The 22,427-nt window shown below is 40.8% G+C and overlaps 2 protein-coding genes across 2 annotated transcripts in view; one reads left to right on the forward strand and one right to left on the reverse strand.

The window, feature by feature from the left end:
* The window catches only part of LOC133638790 (mothers against decapentaplegic homolog 2-like), a 33,805-nt gene extending 23,787 nt beyond the window's left edge, over nt 1–10,018 (reverse strand). The window contains exons 1-2 of the mRNA XM_062031740.1: nt 9,825–10,018; nt 755–1,268 (exon numbers count right to left, since the gene is read on the reverse strand). Coding sequence (XP_061887724.1) covers nt 755–1,014 — 260 coding nt within the window. The 5' untranslated portion in view covers nt 1,015–1,268; nt 9,825–10,018. The remainder of the gene's footprint in view (nt 1–754; nt 1,269–9,824) is intronic.
* A 665-nt stretch (nt 10,019–10,683) lies between these two features.
* Nucleotides 10,684–13,795, forward strand: si:dkey-175m17.6 (N-acetyllactosaminide beta-1,3-N-acetylglucosaminyltransferase 2). Its single transcript, XM_062032249.1, has 2 exons — nt 10,684–10,977; nt 11,904–13,795. Exon 2 carries the CDS (start codon nt 11,922–11,924, stop codon nt 13,245–13,247), a length of 1,326 nt encoding a protein of 441 aa, XP_061888233.1. The 5' UTR covers nt 10,684–10,977; nt 11,904–11,921; the 3' UTR covers nt 13,248–13,795.
* Nucleotides 13,796–22,427: the final 8,632 nt, after the last annotated feature.

Raw genomic sequence — 22,427 nt, forward strand, 5'->3', positions numbered from 1 at the left:
GTATAACCCATTTATCATTTGTTTACTATACATATAATACAATAAATTCCCATATAAAATGATGTTTCAAGCAATACTTTAATTTTGCCTTTGAAAGTAACACTCCAATGTCCATTAGTGGAGCTGTACACATAAGGGACATCGAGGGACAGAAGTAGAGTTCTAGACACGATAAACATTCCATAATAACATCAGAAAAATATGCTAGATTTGTTGCTAGTCGTTTTTAAGAAAGAAAACGTCACTAAAAGTCTTTTGACACTTGAAAAATTCTCAACAAAGTACATTGTGCAACAAGCACCAACAATTGCAAATAGAGCAAAACGATATATGAAAATATGTAAATACTAGTAACAGATTAGTTTTAAATGTATGTATTTTTGAGCCTTTTTTAACGATGACATAATGATGACCACACCCCCAAGGGTATCTAGGGAAACCCTGCATGAAACCTTAATTATTACTCAGACTACAATCGCACTGTTAAAATCTACAACTGACAGTGACATGCGTGATTGAGTCTGAGTTGTGCGCTATTTATTGTCAGCATGAGGTAAAGCTGACCGTTAGGGTTCGTCGATAATCTTTCTAAAAAGATACGAGCGTTGAGACACTACAGTATGTAGATATTGCAAATACTCCACTGTTTAAATTCAGTGGTGACTTTCGATTGTTTTTCCTTTTTTAAAAACTGTGGCAGTGCTAATCAGACCGGCTGAAAGTGTAACTGCGTGTGTTAGCGTTTTAATCTCACCTTGGTATGGTGACACACTTTGTGTTGCTGTTCTGCGTACTGATGGCTTTCTCCAGCTCATCCAGTTGCCCCGTCTTCTTCAGCTTCTTCACCAAGCTCTTGACAGCTTTCTCGCACCACTTCTCCTCCTGCCCACCTCCGTTCTGCTCCCCGACTCCCCCTATGCCACCTCCGGCTCCTCCACCTCCCGCCGGAGGAGTCTTCTTCCACCCAAGAAGCCTCTTCACAACCGGGGGAGTGAAGGGTAGTATGGAGGACATGCTTGCTGTACGTCGTGTACGTGTGTTTTGAGTTGCCCGTCTTAATCTGATGCCAAGGGAACAAGGGAGGGGGAGTGGGATTTGAAGTTGCTAGGCTGTATGTTTGAAATCCTCCAGGAGATAAATGTATAAATACAGAACGTGTATATTTTTAAATGAAGTTAGGTCAGGTTTAAGGCATTAGCATTAAAGAAAGTGTAAGATGCTGGAGTGTGCAAATGAAGGGGAGCAGAAAGGGGAACATCCAAAGGATCCTAAGAGAAGGAGACAAAGAGACAATTATTTGTTTATTTTTTAAAAAAGCTCACAAGTGTGGATGACCCCATGTCACAACACAAGGTTCCCTGTTGGTTACTGGGTCAGCTTCTAAAACCTAATCCATCTTAACTGAGGTGACAAATCTTCTCTGTTGATGCCTAACCTAATCATATGCTAATCCTATGCAAGTGTACCTATCCTATTATCAAAACCAGGGTTATAACCTTCTCCTTCTAAAGCCAAGCAGTGTCAGACTGCATTAAACTTGGCTCGGCTGCAGGGTCAAACATGCTGCCATTACAGCAGCACTAACCAACTAACTTGTTCCAGGGGCCACATTTTCAGAAAGCTAAGGACCGAGGTCGCATTTCTCATTTCAATATTATTCTTATTTTGAGAACAACCATTTTCAGTTGTTTTTGGTATATTTATTTTATTGTTACACATTTCTTAAGAAAATAACCATGTTATACTGTATGAATTTCTTTAATAAGAAAATTTAACTCATTAGAAAGGAGATTAAAGCATCCCAGTTCCAACTGGGTTCTATGAACGCTAGGGATGATGTTTGATAAGGAATTATCGAGTTCGAGCCTATTATCGAATCCTCTTATCGAACCGATTCCTTATCGATTCTCTTATCGAGTCTAGATAGGTTGTTGTATATGGAAAAAAAAACACGATTGATTGATTGATTGATTGATTGACAATATTTGGTTTAACAAAAGCTCACTTTTATTATATAATAAAAAAATACAATCTAATAAATAAATAAATATTGACTGTTACCCACCTAAAAAAATTAAATAAAATAAATAAATATTGACTGTTGTTACCCAAAGTATATTAAGTGGGATTTTTCAGAGAAACAAATATATACAGTAACACAAAAACAAGCTGTCTCTGTGATCACTATAAGTGTATAAATAATAATATAGTGTTAAATAAAATCAGTCCCTTGGGCACAAAACTGAAAATAATACAGCTCTCCAAAAAGTGCACTTCTGCTGCTATTTGACATAACTAGTTAGCTGTTTGTTATGATGCTTTGACATTTTTGCACTTTATTTCTTTATTGAAAGAAAATTCTATGAAGAGAAAAGTTGTTTGCAAATGTGGTTCAAATGCTAAAAAATGAAAAGTTAAAGCTGAAAAAAGAAATACACTTTATTGAGTTAACATTATTTCTTTATGGGGGAAAGATGTTATGAGCGAGAGAATATAACAACTACACTACCCAGCATGCAACGGGAGTTACGAGCATGCGCGGTCACCCCGAAAAGTGTTGCATGTTGCCACGCTGTGAAAGTAAACGTCAAGAACTCAGCCAACACGCCTCGTCTGTATTATTTATAATTAGACAGACAACACATATACAGTGTGATTTGGTTTTGTTTACAAGGAAATAGACTCTGCCAGACGGAGATATGTTGTATATATATCAGGGGTGTCAAACTCATTTTAGATCGGGGGCCGCATGGAGAAAAATCTACTCCCAGGTGGGCCGGACTGGTAAAATCACGGCACGATAACTTAAAAATAAAGACAACTTCAGATTTTTTTTTTTGTTTAAAAATAGAACAAGCACATTCTGAAAATGAACAAATCATAATGTTGATGGGTTTTTTTACACATACATGTTGCAGTTAATAGTATTCTATCTTTATTTGTCGTTACCTATACTTTCTGAATAAATGATGGGATAATGTTCATCAGTCAACTCATAGGTGTAATTTTCAATCTATTAAGATAAAAAAATATCAAAATCAAATTACAGGATGTTATTTATGTAGTTTACTCATTTTTCTCAACTGGTGCACTAAGATCATGTGTTTTTTTTGTTTTTTTTTTACATATGTAGCATCATCTAAAATTATACAAAGAATTGCTATTGTGACATCTAGTGGACACATTTAGAAGAGCAGTTTCTTTAATTCCAAAATTTCGCAAACTCATCCCGCGGGCCGCATAAAACCTGTTCGTGGGCCTGATCCGGCCCGCGGGCCGTACGTTTGACACCCCTGATATATATGTATGTGCTGCAGTGTTGTATATATATGTATGTGCTGCAGTGTTGTATATATATATGTATGTGCTGCAGTGTTGTATATATATGTATGTGCTGCGGTTGCATCAAGAAGGTTGCGACAGCTGCCGTAAAGGAGGTGCGTTGCTAGCCTGGTTGCTATGTTTCCGGTTGGTCGTAAAAGTGTCCGTCATGTGTTTTACCCTGCTCAAATCTCTCAGTAAAGTTATTCGTTGGATTATACCTTTTGTTTTGAACTTTATTACACCTTGGAGCGCTTTTTCCCGTCCATTGTTTTTCCTGCTTTCGCTATCTGCGCCTAATGACTGAACTACATGGCGTCATTTCTTGTGATGTCCCACGGAGCATTTCTGGTCGGGACGGGATTCCACTCTTTTTCTTTACTATAGTGGTCTCGATAACGGGTACCGGTTCTCAAAAAGGTATTCGAGTCCGAGGACTCGGTTCTTTTCTTATCAAACAACCGGGAAAACCGGTTTCGAGTATCATCCCTAATTAACGCAGATACGAATGTATGAACGACGGATATTGAGCCCCAAAATAATCTATCTCTTTTTGAAGAAATAACAGAGGAGCTCCTGCGATGTGTAAATGAGACAATCCAAACACCATGTTTACCTGACCCACTTCCTGGGAAACTCATCAAGGAGCTGTTCGCAACATTAGGACCATCAGTGCTAAATATTATTAACTTATAACTTTCCTCTGGCATTCAAAATAGCGGTTATTCATCCTCTGCTCAAAAGACCTAACCTCGATCCCGACCTCATGGTAAACTACCGGCCGGTGTCCCACCTTCCCCTTATCTCAAAAATCCTCGAAAAATGTGTTGCACAGCATCTAAATGAACACTTAGCATCTAACAATCTCTGTGGACCCTTTCAATCCGGTTTCAGGGCAAATCACTCTACGGAGACAGCCCTTGCAAAAATGACTAATGATCTATTGCTAACTATAGATGTTGATGCGTCATCTATGTTGCTGCTACTTGATGTTAGCGTTGCTTTTGATATATCGTCGATCATAACATTCTATTAGAACTTATCAAAACATGTATATCAGACTTAGCCTTTTCTTGGTTAAACTCCTATCTTACTGACAGGATGCAGTGTGTTTTAAGTATCACTATCAAGTATTATTATCAAATATTAAGACAAGGCTAAACATATTACACACCGAGAGCAAGCAGGAGCAGGCATGCTAATTGCTTAGATCACCACTAAACTAGCTATAAATACCATAAGTGAAGTGAATTATTAGATTTATATAGCGCTTTTTCTCTAGTGACTCAAAGCACTTTACATAGTGAAACCCAATATCTAAGTTACGTTTAAACCAGTGTGGGTGGCACTGGGAGCAGGTGGGTAAAGTGTCTTGCCCAAGGACACAACGACAGTGACTAGGATGGCGGAAGCGGGGATCGAACCTGGAACCCTCAAGTTGCTGGCACGGCCACTCTACCAACCGAGCTATACCGCCCAATAAGAAATAAGAGCTTCATAACTTTTAAGAAGTATAGATGGAAACATGTTGCAAAGCTGCTATTAACGAGTGGATTTACAGAGTCTAAAGCAAGGAATGATTTAATAACTGTTGATGTGTCAACATTGTCACAGTCCATCCCCACACGGAAGAGGAGTGCGAATCCATCCATAAATTGGTGGTGTCGCCACCGGGAGTAATATCAGTATATGATTGATACTAGAGTGATTTGATCGATATTTTCTATTTTCTCCCCCAAAAAAATGTTTTCGTTAATGTTAACAATTTCATAGAATAGGTGCGTAGACACAGGAAGACTTTAAGAGCGAAAAAGGACTTCAATGAGTAATAGATGGTGTTTGTTTTATTTTATTTTGTTTAGTTATGGGACGGTATAGCTCGGTTGGTAGAGCGGCCGTGCCAGCAACTTGAGGGTTGCAGGTTCGATCCCCGCTTCCGCCATCCTAGTCACTGCCGTTGTGTCCTTGGGCAAGACACTTTACCCACCTGCTCCCAGTGCCACCCACACTGGTTTAAATGTAACTTAGATATTGGGTTTCACAATGTAAAGCGCTTTGAGTCACTTGAGAAAAAGCGCTATATAAATGTAATTCACTTCACTTCACTTCACTTATTGTGTATTGACTTTGTTTTGCACCAACACTTGTATGTCATAAAACAAAATAAAGAACTAGGTAAAATATTGCACTGATATTGCCAAACTGTCAATAGCACTCACAATAAATAACTTAAAACATGTGATTGGTATTGGCCGATCTCAAGGATAGTCGTTTTGGAATCAGCAGCATAAATCCCTGATTGGAACATGCCTAGTTCAAACTGGTCTAAGTGCGTCTGTATAACAGAAACACAATAGTGTTTGTATGAATTTGCTGCAAAAATGTTGGTCTCCCAAGTTTTGAACAGAACCTGGGGGCTGGAACCATGTAATTCCCAGTCGAATAGTCCTGCATTAGAGCTTGGCTTTGTTTTCATTTTCTCTTTCAGCAATTCTGACACTATAAAACACAGTTCTGAAAAGGCTGCAATCCATTTTTTGTTGAGTATTGACCCTTTCTGTAACCCTATCCTATTACAGCCATCATTTGAACAAGATCAATGTTCCTGATTAGGTAATCAGAGAGAAACAAGCTCAGGAAAGAACTGAGGGAATGCGTATGTCAAATTAGTATAAGAAAATATTGATCAATGAGGCCTTAAATCCATAGAGAATGGTACACTGATGACAGGAAAGAAGGGATAACTGTCTTTAGAGTGTTTCTCTGAAAGTCCAAGCTCCTTCCAAGAATTAATTTCAATGGATTAACCCTTGGACTGCTTACAAGTAGTACAGTGGCAGAGCGAGCCTAAATCATCTTTGAATGGGGGAAAAAAAAAAAGTTGATTCTTAGCAGTGTGCGACTATTTAAGCCGTCGTGGCATTAATAATTATTGCTTCTGGAGGAATGTTTGGATGCCAGACAAAGACAGTGCCTGGAAAAACCTTCACAAGCAGCATGGGAATTCACACATTTCAACTTCTGATTATTTCCCTTATGCGTCAAGAAATGTAAGAAGATGCAACAATGCTGTAGCTCTGGGGATAAAACCGTGTGTTGTGAAGGGAGCCTTGCAAATTGCACACATCGCGTTCATGCAGTGTTTTTCAACCACCGTGTCGTAAAATACAGTCTGGTGTGCCGTGGGAGATTATGTCATTTCACCTAGCTGGGTTAAAAGTATTTTTTGCAAACCAGTAGTTATAATCCGCAAATGTGCCGTTGTTGAGTGTCGGTGCTGTCTAGAGCTCGGCAGAGTAACCGTGTAATACTCTTCCATATCAGTAGGTGGCAGCAGGTAGCTAATTGCTTCCTAGATGTCGGGAACGACGACAATGGTTTGTCGTGATCCCAATATGCAGACGACAGCGTGCAGGTAAAGCAACAATAAAGAAAAGGCGAGTGCCGCTAAGAAAAGACATTGAAGCTGAGGGAAGGCTATGCAAAACGAAACTAAAATCTGAACTGGCTGCAAAGTAATCAAAAACAGAATGCTGGACGACAGCAAAGACTTGCAGCGTGTGGAGCAGCAGACGGCGTCCACAAAGTACACCCGAACATGACATGACAATCAACAATGTCCCCACAAAGAAGGATGGCGTCCGCACAACTTTAAATATTCTTGATTGCTAAAACAAAGCAGATGCGGGAAATAGCACTCAAAAGGAAGACATGAAACTGCTACAGGAAAATACCAACAAAACAGGAAAAAGCCACTAAAATAGGAGCGCAAGACAAGAAGTAAAACACTACACACAGGAAAACAGCAAAAAAGTCCAAATAAGTCAGAGTGTGATGTGACAGTACACCTACTTTGAGACAAGAGCTATAGTGATGCATGCTTGGTTATGCTTTAAAGTCATATCCAACATTTGCCAGAACGACTTTTTATTGCCAATATTGACTGCTGAGTTTCATTTTTTTTATGTTTTCTGCTTGGTGGTGTGCCTCTGCATTTTTTCAATAAAAAAAAAATTGTGCCTTGGGCTTAAAAAAGGTTGAAAAACAGTGCGTTGATGTACAGAACACACAATAAAAAAAATAAGTTTATACAGCCAACATGCCAACTGCAAAATGCTAATCACGACTGGCGTGGCCTTGTGAGCGAGATTAGCAAACATTATTATGTCTGTAGTGTGAGTCTCTTTGTGAGAAACTGTCTGTTTGGGTTACTTTCTTCCCTGCAAACACCACCATGCAGACACGCACACCATGCAAACACACCTTTAATTCTTCCCTGCAAACACCGCCATCCTCACACACACTATGCAGACACCACCATGCACACACACACACCATGCAAACACACACCCCATGCAAACACACACAATGCCAAAACACACACACAATGCAAAACACACACACAATGCAAACACACACACAATGCAAACACACACACTATGCAAACACCACCATGCACACACACACACCATGCAAACACACACCCCATGCAAACACACACAATGCCAAAACACACACACAATGCAAACACACACACTATGCAAACACCACCTTGCACACACACACCATGCACACACACACACACACCATGCAAACACACACAATGCCAAAACACACACACAATGCAAACACACACACAATGCCAAAACACATATACAATGCACACACACACAATGCACACACCACCCAACGAAAACACCACCATGCACACACACACAATGCAAACACTCACAATGCAAACACCACAGTGCACACACACATCCTTACTTCTTCCCTGCAAACCTTACCATGCACGCACACACCATGCAAACACACACCATGCAAACACTCACAATGCACACAGACATCCTTACTTCTTCCCTGCAAACTTCACCATGCACGCACACACCATGCAAACACACACCATGCAAACACCACAGTGCACACACACATCCTTACTTCTTCCCTGCAAACACCACCATGCACACACACACAATGCAAACACACAATGCACACACACACATCCTTACTTCTTCCCTGCAAACACCACCATGCACACACACACCATGCAAACACAAACAATGCAAACACGCAAAATGCACACAGACATCCTAACTTCTTCCATGCAAACCTCACCATGCATGCACACACCATGCATGCACACACCATGCAAACACACAATGCACACACAAACATCCTTACTTCTTCCCTGCAAACACCACCATGCACACACACACACCAAGCAAACACACACCATGCAAACACACAATGCACACACACACATCCTTACTTCTTCCCTGCAAACCCCACCATGCACGCACACACAATGCAAACACACACAATGCAAACACCACCGTGCACACACACATCCTTACTTCTTCCCTGCAAACACCACCATGCACACACACACCATGCAAACACCACCATGCACACACACGCAATGCACACACACGCAATGCACACACACACACACACCCACACAATGCACGCACCACCATGCACACACATCCTTACGTATTCCCTGCAAACACCACCATGCAAACATACACATCCTTACAGTATAATTCTTCCCTGCAAACACCACCATGCACACGCACACCATGCAAACACACAACGCACACACAATGCAAGCACCACCATGCACACACACATCCTTACTTATTCCCTGCAAACACACACATCCTTACTTCTTCCCTGCAAACACCCCCATGCACACGCACGCCATGCAAACACACAACGCACGCACACACACACACACACACACACAATGCAAACACCACCATGCACACACACATCCTTACTTATTCCCTGCAAACACCACCATGCAAACACACACATCCTTACTTCTTCCCTGCAAACACCACCATGCACACGCACGCCATGCAAACACACAACGCACACACACACACAATGCAAACACCACCATGCACACACACACATCCTTACTTATTCCCTGCAAACACCACCATGCAAACACACACATCCTTACTTCTTCCCTGCAAACACCCCCATGCACACGCACGCCATGCAAACACACAACGCACGCACACACGCACACACACACACACACACACACACACACACACACACACACACACACACACACACACACACACACACACAATGCAAACACCACCATGCACACACACACATCCTTACTTCTTCCCTGCAAATACCACCATGCAAACAAACACACACACACACACACTCACACACACACACACACACACACACACACACACACACACACACACACACAGCGCTGGAAGAATAAGCTAACGCTCGCCGCCACAAACAGTGGATGTAGACTTTGAGAAACCGCATAAAAGCGAGCTAAATAAGGACGAATGAATGCAGTTTCAGTTTCTTTGTCCTGCAGTGAGTAAAAGTCCATCTTCTTCTCTCCTGCGGCTTCAAAAACGAGTGCTGGGAAATAAAATCCGCTAGCAAGCTTTGCTACTTTTGTCCGCCAGACACATCATCTGCAAATGGAGTCAATGTGACCCTTTTTAAAGCATACTTACTGGCCAAATGGGCGCAAGAAGGCGTGGTGGTGACTCAGGTGCCCGTCAATAAATCCAACTTTGTCATTTTCAAAGTAAAAAGGAGATAAATATCAGCTCTGAACCACCGGGATGATGGCCCCTCATTCAAAGCGCAACCTAACTTGTATCGCTCCACAAAGAGCGTGACGCGATAAGCTCCGCCCTTGCTGTCTTTTCATTGGCTGCTTTTGTAAACTCAGCCAGGAAGTTGATAGACGCGATTTCTATTGGTTCAATTGGCTGTCAGTTGTAGACTATTGTGACGTATATGTAGGTCGGGGACGCTTACCAGTTATACCTTAATTGCCCTTTAGATAATTATGTACGTTTTTTATACTATTATTGCTTCCCTCCTTACTTTTATTTTATTATTAACTGAATTTTTCTGCTTTTTAAAAAACCTTTAGATTTTTTTAGAAGTACACAGTACAGTTTTATTCCGAGGATTAGCGCAAAAATACAAATCAGTGTGTTTGTGTGTGATTAAGATAATGATTATTTAATCAGCAATCAAATATTTTGAACGCTGAAGAGATAATTAGATAATTACAAGACTGTATAATGCTTATGTTCCTTCTTGACTGTACTTAAATGTAGAATATATGTATAATATATTTATATTATTCACATGTGAATAAAGCTGTATAGTATTTATTGTCTAATTGTGAGTGAACTGTGGTGCTAAATTTCCCCCAGGAAATCAATAAAGTACTTTCTATTCTATTCTAATTAGGACTTTTCATAGGTCATTTAGTGGCATCATGCAAATACGTTCCCCAGCAGCACCTGGATGCAAATCAATTCCTCGCTGAAAAACTTCCTACTTTTAAATCACATATGTATATTTGTACTTAATATAGACCGTCGGTGCTGGGGGCGACAACACCGCGCATGCGCATAACGCCCACCGTCGCACCTGGTACTTGTTGCTCAGGTGCGACTGCTGCGTGATGCCAAGGACTGTTTTATACCGCAGGATTGTTTATCTTCCAAATAATCATGAAACGTCGCCATTGACATCAGTGATGCTTTCTGGAAGGGAAAAAATATATTTAGTAAGTAGAGAGAAACAACAAGGAGCCTTTTTTTTCCATCTCTGTCGACTTCACTAATTTCTGAATTCATCTTTCTTGTAAGTATGTTTTTGCAATGTCCTTGATTCATTACATTCATATATTCAAATGGAAAAAAAAGTAGTTTTTGGCTTATAGGCAACAATTGAGCATTTTGCTATGTATTGTTGTCAAGAAGGAAAATACTTTTTTTGTACTTTGTTCACAAAGCTCAGCAGGTCATGTGACCATATTGACATTAATGGGGGCATAAGTTTAGTTTAGTTTAGTTTAGTCTTTATTTGAAGGGAAAATGCACATAAACATTAAGCTCAAAGACAGATATGTTCTGCACCAGATTATAGCTAAATAGCTAATTTCCATCTGCAGTCCCTGGCTACCTAAATTAAAGGGATACAAACATCATGCAATACAATTATACCAATACAATTGTACTATAGCATGTAATCAAATCAAGAAAAGTAATAAAATGCCCTTTTATTGACACATACTTATTATACATTACAACCGCACCTCTCCTTTACATCATAACGTACCATGAATTGATTAACGTGGACCCCGACTTAAACAAGTTGAAAAACTTATTGGGGTGTTACCATTTAGTGGTCAATTGTACGGAATATGTACTGTACTGTGCAATCTACTAATAAAAGTTTCAATCAATCAATCAATCATAACAAATAGACAATACATGCTCTTGTTCACATCTGTCATCATTTGTAAAAAAACAACCATGATAAGAGAGAATGGACTCTGATATTGTATAACATTGTTGTATATTGTGTGCTCTGTGCGTGTTCACGGGGTTCCAGGCAGGTAAGAATGATGCCGAGTTAATAACGCTCACTGGGCCGTCACCAAGGTGACGGAGACTCCAGAGGGTTGACAGTAGTCCAGGTTATACCCATGTCGGGATACGCTTAGTGAGAACCTGTGTTTTCTATGTTTGTTTGGGTTCCATTTAGTATGTCCTCTGTGTGTGCAGGTGACTTGGCTGCAGGCGATGGGCAAATGCTGCAAGTGCAACGGGAGGCTGCTGTGCCTGTGCTTGTTACCCTGCATGATGACCGGCCACCTTCTCATCTACATCATGGTCACCATATTCGTCACCATCTCCTATGCTCCCCCTAAAATAACCATCCACTATGTCGCGCCGGGGATTTCCGCAAACTCCGGCGCTCTGGCCTCTCACCCGCTCGGCCCCTTCTGGAACCTTCATCTGGAGAACAGTGCCTTGTGGAACCGGCTGCAGCACTCTTTGGACCGTCAGAACAATCCCATACTACGTGGAAACACCACCGGGACTCTGAGGAAGCCCAAAGCAGAGTTACCCGGTCAAACCGGAGACAAGTGCCTTCCTGACCGTACATCATGTAAGTGCTCAGAAGCCGGTCCGCATGATGTCAACAATATGCCCGAACAAATCGGGGTATTTGTCAGGTCAATGCACTGCAGGAGTTATCCAATCCTCATCAATCAGCCGACGACGTGCAAAAGGAACGAGACCAGTCGAGAGTATCCGATGCTCCTCATGGCCGTCAAGTCTCAAGTGGGGAACTTTGAAAACAGGCAAGCCATCCGTGAAACATGGGGCCGCAGTGGTTTGGTTAAAGGGGAGTCTCACAGGAAAGGTGGGTTCGTGCGTACGGTCTTTCTGCTGGGAAGGCAGGACTCCAGTACGGGACCTCATCCGGACCTCAAAAACTTTCTGGAGCTGGAGAACCGGAAGTACGGCGACATCCTCCAGTGGGATTTCAAAGACACTTTCCTCAACCTGACCCTGAAAGACTTGCTGTTCTGGCATTGGCTCCAGCAACACTGTCCCACAGCCGTGTTCGTCTTCAAAGGGGACGATGACGTCTTCGTCCGGACCGGCGCTCTCCTGGATTACTTGCACCAGCAGTGGGAGGAGCACAAACTGCGCAACCAAACTCACATCAATTTATTTGTGGGGGATGTCATCAGTAACGCCTTCCCGAACCGGAATCCATCGACTAAATACTACATACCGGAGAACTTCTATAAAGGTGCCTACCCAACGTACGCTGGAGGGGGAGGGGTGGTATATTCCGCCTCACTGGCGTTACGACTGAAAGAGGTGTCCAAAAAGGTATGCCTCTTCCCCATCGATGACGTTTACTTGGGAATGTGCCTTCAGAGACTGGGGTTGTCTCCGAGCCATCACCCTGGTTTTCTAACATTTGACCTCCCGGAGACGGACAGAGGGAATCCCTGCGCTCACAGGTCCGTGCTGCTGGTGCACAGGCGGAGTCCCAAAGAGATGTTGACGTTGTGGCACCAGTTGCACAATCTGCCCGCTCACTGCTGAGCTTCATTTGCCTGTCAAATATAAATAGCCTGCGAGCAGCCACCTGAAGGGTGAACTCTGGGTGACTTAGCGGGTCTAATTCAAGCAGGTAATATCCTAAACAAGGTCAATGAATACCACGCTGTGACGATACACTCACGAGGCCAGTCCATACACGATATCAGTGACGTGCGGTGAGGTTCAAGGCAGTTGAGGTACTTTTTCAATATTAAATCTTAGATGATGTCATCATTGTTATTACAGTAAGGGCCCTATTCTCCCATGTGCTTTAGTAAAAAAAAGGTGTGCAGATTCCCAGTCGCTGTCTTCATCCAAGATGCACACTCTGGTGGAGCCACCCTCAGATGTGGGTGTTGCCTGTCAAATATGGCCTTCTATCCACGTAAATACTTGTGTTCTTATGCGCCTCTGAGCCGCCAATAAGTCCAGTGCCCCTGGAGGATGAAAAATGATATTGCGCTTGAAGTTTGGATATAGTGTTAACCACACATAAGAAAATGGTAAAAGAAACTTCCAGAAAACTGTGAAATCTATTCTGATCGCTTCAATTGAGACAACTGGAAACATCTTCTTTTTTTTTTGCGCTTTTGTACCATTAAATGGTAAATGTGTTATACTTGTGCGGAGAGGCGGGGCCGGCAGTCCGACAGCGAGGCAGGGCACACCGGAGCCCGCTCCAAGATGGCGGCGAGCAGTGGGTTCGACGCCGCAAACAAGATCAGGTGCGGGGATCGCGCACTTGGGCACAATTGAGTAATCCCCTCCTCGCCGCCATCTTGGAGTGGGCTCCGGTTTGCCCTGCCTCGCTGTCGGACTGCCGGCCCCGCCTCTCCACAACTTGTATAGCGCTTTTCTACCTTCAAGGTACTCAAAGCACTTTGACACTATTTCCACATTCACACACACATTCACACACTGATGGCGGGAGCTGCCATGCGAGGCCCTTACAACCACCCATCAGGAGCAAGGGTGAAGTGTCTTGCTCAAGGACACAACGGACGTGACGTAGGTTAGTAGAAGGTGGGGATTGAACCAGGAGCCCTCAAGTTGCTGGCACAGCCGCTCTACCAACCGAGCAATGAGGTTTAGCAATGCCACTGTGCAGTAACTATCACAAATCAAAATGCACATCATTGTCTCATTGGTACGACCACAGCGGAAGTCGACTGCATGTGTTGAACATCCTGGTACCGACTGCATCTGGACCGCCATCATTGAACAACGTGACTGTTCAATAGAAAACACATATATAATGTAGCATCTATCAATAGATTTTTTATGTTTTTGTCTGGTTCAAACACTGATGACATTTATTAAACAGACAAGAAGCAAGGAATCATGCAGAGACAGAGTTCAATTTGGCTCAATGAGGAGAGACGTTTGGGGCTGCACACTCAGTTACAGATCCAGACTACGCTCTAAAGTCCAGCCCACGTGCTCCTCTATTTATTTGGGAGGTCCCTGCTTACATCACTGAGGCTGCTTCTGATGGAAGCGGGGGTAATCTCAGCAGCCCCAGTTGGACACAATATGTGACTATTCATGAAATGCAAATGTGCTGACACTCTTGTGATATCGCCCTGTCTCTGCTCTGTCTGCGTCACGGCACTCGATGTTCTGGACACAAACACTGATACGAGACGATGTCCCTTTGCACAGATAGAAAAGTACAACTTCAGCACAATTGATAATAACTATAGCAACGGCCTTTAAGCATAAGAGTTGTGTGATAACCTACACATAATTATTCTAACAGTTTTCAATTGAGTTGTCCATTCGAGGCCCTCTGATGTGTCCCTGCTTCACAAACATTCCTGCTAAACAAACCTTTTAACATCATAAATAACATCCGAGCGGTTAGAATACCAAGTGAAACAAAGTTGAATCTATGGAATATTATTTGCATCCAGCCAGGAAGAAGAAGCTGTTGTAGCGTGCATACACTAACTACATCACCATGGCGACACACATGACAAGCGCTGACTGGATTGATGCTTTTCAACGTGTTATCTTCTCCATGGATTTGAAAGACATTCACAAGTGTTAGTACAACTTCAGGTTCCATCATTTTCACAACAAAGTCTGCCTCACTAGTAATGATCCCGCCTCCATTCCGGACATAAACACATTATGCGGGGTGGGCGTGTCCGCAGGCCGCGTGGGAGAAAACCAATAAGAGAAACGTGCGTAACTTCAAGCGCGTAAAAAAAAAACCCACCGAAGTGCAAACAGGAGTAGAGGATCCAAAGTGGATAACAAGAAAAAGAAGAGAATAATACATTTTTATAAAAATCATCAAATACTTTTTAGTCACATTTATTGACTTTTATAAAATGAAATGAAGTACATGCTCCTATTCAGTACTTTGATTATACTTGTTGATCACCTTCGGTTGTGTCTAACAGTCCAGTTTGGAGACTTTTTAGAGCTTGTATATTTAATCTAGGGCTGCCACAATGAATTAGATGAGTTAGTTAAACAAGAACAAAAAGGCTTTGATTTATAAACTGTTGCTTTGATTAATCATTGAATGAGTGCAACTCATCAAATGAAGTGCTGGGAACTTCAAATATATGGACATAGCTATAGAGTGCAAAAGATAGATAGATAGATAGATAGATAGATAGATAGATAGATAGATAGATAGATAGATAGATAGATAGATAGATAGATAGATAGATAGATAGATAGATCGTACTTTATTGATTCCTTCAGGAGAGTTCCCTCAGGAAAATTAAAATTCCAGCAGCAGTGTACAAAATTGAGATCGAATTTAAATAATAAAAAGTAAATAATGGGGGTATAAATCGAAACAAAATAGAAAAATATTACAATAGAGTAAAAATAAAAAGCAACAATGAGAATAAAAATATAACAGAAGAGTGAACATGAGAGCGGTGGTGCGGATTTTTTTTTTTTTTTTTAGTAATGCACACGTTAAAAGGTCAATGTTATTGTTAATGATGTGAATTTATTCGAAAAGAACATCTATTATTTCAAATTGTTTCCCTAAAATACACACTGAGGCTATAAAGTGTCTTTTATTTGATTACTCGGTGAATCAAACAAACTAACCAATAGATTATTTGATTGCTACAATATAGCACTGATATCATTTTCCATCCTTGTAGTCACATTTATTCATTCATTTTTTCATTCATTCATTCAGCAGGATATCAACATAGATTTCTTGTATTTTGTTTGTGTCAATAAAGTTTTTTTTAAACAAAATCCTCTTTTTTTTTCTGTAGTGTCCAATTAGCAAGAATAATAATGAATACATGATGTCGGGTGTTGATTCTACAATGTACAACGTCTTGATTTAAAAACTATTCTGGAAACATTACACTCTTTTACACTGAAGTAGACAGGAAATACTTTGTGAGAAAACTCATATATTTCTGGCTTCTCTGATGTATTTGTGATGGAGGCCAAGCAGTATGTGCATGTTGGCAGGTGGGAGGGGCCTATCCCCAGGTGCATGTTGTTGGAGGTGGGAGGGGCCTATCCCCAGGTGCATGTCGTGGGAGGGGCCTATCCCCAGGTGCATGTCTTTGGAGGTGGGAGGGGCCTATCCCCAGGTGCATGTCTCTGGAGGTGGGAGGGGCCTATCCCCGGGTGCATGTCTTTGGAGATGGGATGGGCCTATCCCCAGGTGCATGTCTTTGGAGGTGGGAGGGGCCTATCCCCAGGTGCATGTCTCTGGAGGTGGGAGGGGCCTATCCCCAGGTGCATGTCTTTGGAGGTGGGAGGGGCTTATCCCCAGGTGCATGTCTTTGGAGGTGGGAGGAAGCCAGAGTACCCAAAGGGAACCCACGCAAACTCCACACAGAAAGATCCCGAGCCCGGGATTGAACTCAGGACCTTCGTATTGTGAGGAACATGCACTAACCCCTGTACCACCGTGCTGATTTGATCAATTATTCTTTAAAAATATATATATTTTAAATGTCTCACCTGCTTACCCTGACCGCACGTCAAAATGAGATTATTTTAAAATGACATTATTTGCTTTAGGGAAAACTAAATATTAAAACACAGTAGCGTAGTTGGCCAAAGTATTAATTAAAAACAAGGCAGAACATTTACAAGTACATTTAGCATGTTGGCCATTGTAGCATTACAGACAATTTGAATATAGGAAAATAAAATACTGTACTTAAATTGATTCTTTGGCGTTTTACTAAATGGATCCAGCGTACCACTAGTAATACATTAGTGCTGTTTTCATAAATATATATTTATATTTTGGTGCTTTCTATTTGACTTGTGAAAGCTAAATAGACAATGAAAACATTTTGTTGAACATATCAATTCAGCTTGGTTTGCAGCAGAAGATGATTGGCAGGTAAAAAAGCAAATTTATACCAAATCTTGCTGTACATAAAAATTGCTACCCAAAGTTTTAATAGATGAACTATTTAAAATAACGTACTGTGAGATAATACTGTAAACTGGCAGCACTCATGCAGCCCCATTTTATAAGGCTGCTGACACCATGTTGTAAATGATCTTTGTATTCTCTTGTGTTCCACTTACACGAGACAGTGATGACCATCCTAGGTACTGCTGCACCAACTGTACACAGACTACTCTTACAAGTCTCATTTTTATGTTCTTGTACCTTGAAAAATATCATAAAATGGTTGCTGGGATGTGTTTTATCTTACCATTTATTCCACTCACAAATGTCACAATTTAACAAAATAAAATGCCAGTTTCAGATGTGGCCGTCACAGGTGGAAATATTCAAGTCAATGTTTTGTCATTTGCACCACAGATCATATTTGTTCTGCCTTTCTAATATTGTGCTTTTATTTGTCAACAAAACATGTGTAGTTTGCATTTCAGGTCCCAATATTTGATACTAAAAGGCGAAGATACTGAACAGATATTTTATTCATGTCACTAAATACTAAAGAATGCATTGGAAATGACAAAATGTACACACTGAAGCTGTAGTTGAATAGTAATACTAAAATATGAATAGTAATACTAAAATATGAATAGTAATACTAAAATATGAATAGTAATAATGTTACAGTGAAGCAGCCCTTGAGCAAATCATACAAGTCTCGGAAGTTGTTGGCTTAAATGCAGATTTCTAATGTTATTTTGGGATTGAGTGACATCTAGTGGTCATTTCCTGCACTGCGTTAGTGCGCCCAGTTGAAAGTGGGACACCAGCCTACTATCAGAACGAGGGTTGCACAATTCCGGGAATATTCAAAGTTGGAAACTTTCCATGGGAATTAACGGGAATGAATGTGCATAAACATTGAATGCAACATGCTAGATCTTGCAGCATGATTGTTAGCTAAAACAACCTGTAGAATTTCAACCCTGCACTGTGCATTCCTCCATCACATGCCCAGATAATTCCCAGCATGCTCCACACTACAGCAGGGCTATTGAGGCCACACTAGTATTTGAGCCCAAGGAGTCAGGTAAGTTTTGATGATATTACTGGGGTAAATATATTTGATGTATAGTATTTGAAGGCCTACTGAAAGCCACTACTAGCGACCACGCAGTCTGATAGTTTATATATCAATGATGAAATCTTAACATTGCAACACATGCCAATACGGCCGGGTTAACTTATAAAGTGACATTTTAAATTTCCCGCTAAACTTCCGGTTGAAAACGTCTTTGGATGATGGCGTATGCGCGTGACGTAACCAGGGAAACGCAAGTATCGGTACCCCATTGAATACAATACAAAAAGCTCTGTTTTCATCTCACAATTCCACAGTATTCTGGACATCTGTGTTGGTGAATCTTTTGCAATTTGTTTAATGAACAATGGAGGCTGCAAAGAAGAAAGTTGTAGGTGGGATCGGTGTATTAGCGGCGGACTACAGCAACACAACCAGGAAGACAGAGATGGATAGCAGACATGTTAGCCGCCGAACTCACCTTAACTTCCTCCGTCTCGCCGACCGCATCTGTGATCGGGTGAAGGCCTTCGTCGCACCGTCGATCGCTGGAATGCGTTGATGAGCAGATGAGGGCTGGCTGGCGTAGGTGGATAGCTAATGTTTTTAGCATAGCTCTGTGAGGTCCGGTTGCTAAGTTAGCTTCAATGGCGTCGTTAGCAACAGCATTGTTAACCTTTTGCCAGGCTGGAAAGCATTAACTGTGTATTTACATGTCCATGGTTTAATAGTACTGTTGATCTTCTGTCTATCCTTCCAGTCAGGGATTTATTTATTTTGTTTCTATATGCAGTTAAGCACGATGCTATCACGTTAGCTCCGTAGCTAAAGTGTTTCGTCGATGTATTGTCGTGGAGATAAAAGTCACTGTGAATGTCCATTTCGCGTTCTCGACTCTCATTTTCAAGAGGATATAGTATCCCAGGTGGTTTAAAATACAAATCCGTGATCCACAATAGAAAAAGGAGAGAGTGTGGAATCCAATGAGCCAGCTTGTACCTAAGTTACGGTCAGAGCAAAAAAAGATACGTCCTGCACTGCACTCTAGTCCTTCACTCTCACTTTCCTCATCCACGAATCTTTCATCCTCGCTCAAATTAATGGGGTAATCGTCGCTTTCTCGGTCCGAATCTCTCTAGCTGCGTTGAAAACAATAGGAAAATGTAAGGAGCCTTTCAACCTGCGACGTCACGCTACTTCCGGTAGGGGCAAAGCTTTTTTTATCAGATACCAAAAGTTGCGATCTTTATCGTCGATGTTCTCTACTAAATCCTTTCAGCAAAAATATGGCAATATCACGAAATGATCAAGTATGACACATAGAATGGATCTGTTATCCCCGTTTAAATAAAAAAAAAAAACATTCCAGTAGGCCTTTAAGTGCTTCCTGAGCTTAACTTCCCGTGGTAAATTTCTGGAAAGTTTCCAGAAATTTACCGGAAACTTTCCATCCCTTTGCAACCCTAATCAGAAAAGACAAGCAGGTGACATTCCTAATATTATTATTGCGTCCACTCAGCTGTGATGCACGTGTTGTCGTGCACTATTTCACAATGTATCCCCTCGATGAACCGCAGCTCCCCAGCACTCATGCAGCGTTGAATGTTGACTAAAGTTGACTTGTGCAGGTACTCAAAGTGCTCTGACATTGTTACCTCATTCACCTACTGAAGACGCAGCATGAGGGTTGAGTATCCTGCTGGAGGACTTGGTCACAGAGGGTCTGAGGATGGAACCCACAATTGTCATCATGGCACCCGCTTGTGGTAGCAGCGGTTTAGATGTGTCAGTCCATCCTGCTACAAAAGCTGTACACTGACTACTTTGAATGATATCTACCGTATGAGAAGATAGTGGTGGAAGTATGAGGGGTTTTAGACTCACTTTTCGAGAACACTGAGGGCCTCGCAGTCCTGCTGTTTGTCCAGCAGGTGGCAGCCTTTCACAATGAATGTCCAACACATTGGCCCTTAAAGTGTGCGTCCTTCCAAAATAGTTGATACACATTTTAAAATAAACCAGTGACTGATTCCAACTATAGATTTTCTCTTCATTGGTTTTTGGCACTTTTGAAGTTGTTGATTTTATTTGACATTATATTTTATTTTAGTTTATATTGATTCCTTTTGATCTGTTTTTAAAGTGGTTTACTTTGGCTATTCATTTGATCCACCTTTTTAATACATTTATGTTTTTTAAATGTGTTTCATTTTTTTGGGATGTATCATGTTGCTTTTTATTAGTTTTACATGCCTTTTTATTTTCATACATTTTTCTTACATCTTATTCCCTGTGGTTGTTTTGAGGTGCTCTCCAAGTAAAGTTGAGGGTCAATGCCATCACACACAGAACATTATTGTGGTGTTTCTAACATGTCTGCTTACTTTCCTTGAGGTTGAATGACTGGGAAATGATAAATAATTAACATTCTGACTTTAATTTAACTCTCCAGGGAGATTCACTTTTAATTATATTCAAAGCCAAACAGGGCATAAACGTCCTCACGTTTTTGAAGGGCATAAAAACATGTTGGATTCATATATTTTTTACTTTTTTCCTTCTAAAACTATAATCCCAAACAAAATATCAAACATGCTTTATATATTTTTTTATAATATTGACACTTTTTAGGCCTTTTGGTCAGATAAAATAATTAATGTGATGCAAAAGTGAAAACTGTGACATCATTTTTTAAAAAGTCCTTCAAAGGGTTAAAATAAAAAAATAAAAAGCTGGTGTCTATATGGGATGAGGTGGCCACCCGAGAGGGACAAGTGGTAGAAAATGGATGGATGTTTGGTATTTCTGCTGACTGAGAGATTTGAGTACAATAAGTGAGAAAAGAAAAGACTGAAATGTCCATCTGTCGTCGTCATGTCGTGACTTTGCTGGTTTTACGAGCAGAGGAGCATGTTGGGCAGCGCACACACACAGAGTACTTACAAGCAGACACAGTGTGTAGACAGAAAAGGGAGAATGGACGCATTTTGGTGTAAAAACTAACGATAAAGGTGAAGTTATAACACTGAAACTCCCTCAGGAAGAGGTGCTTTAAGACATGGCTAACAGTCTGCAGTGTTTTAGCTACTTCTAAATCACTAATCCTGGTCTCCATGGTGACAAATAACGACAAGCTCGCACTCCTCAATGTAAACAATTGCTATGGGTGGATCTACACCTGGCATCCACTGTAATGATACCAAGTACAAGAGCGTAGTCGATACTACAATTATTAGATCAATATTTAACATTCATAATAACATGTAATATATACATGATGTAAGTATATATGTCATGTTGTAACATTCATAATAACATGTAATATATACATGATGTAAGTATATATGTCATGTAGTAACATTCATAATAACATGTAATATATACATGATGTAAGTATATATGTCATGTAGTAACGTTCATAATAACATGTAATATATACATGATGTAAGTATATATGTCATGTTGTAACATTCATAATAACATGTAATATATACATGATGCAAGTATATATGTCATGTAGTAACATTCATAATAACATGTCATATATACATGATGTAAGTATATATGTCATGTAGTAACATTCATAATAACATGCAATATATACATGATGTAAGTATATATGTCATGTAGTAACATTCATAATAACATGTAATATATACATGATGTAAGTATATATGTCATGTAGTAACATTCATAATAACATGTAATATATACATGATGTAAGTATACATGTCATGTAGTA

Source organism: Entelurus aequoreus, linkage group LG21 (assembly GCF_033978785.1).
Source record: "Entelurus aequoreus isolate RoL-2023_Sb linkage group LG21, RoL_Eaeq_v1.1, whole genome shotgun sequence".
NCBI lineage: Eukaryota > Metazoa > Chordata > Actinopteri > Syngnathiformes > Syngnathidae > Entelurus > Entelurus aequoreus.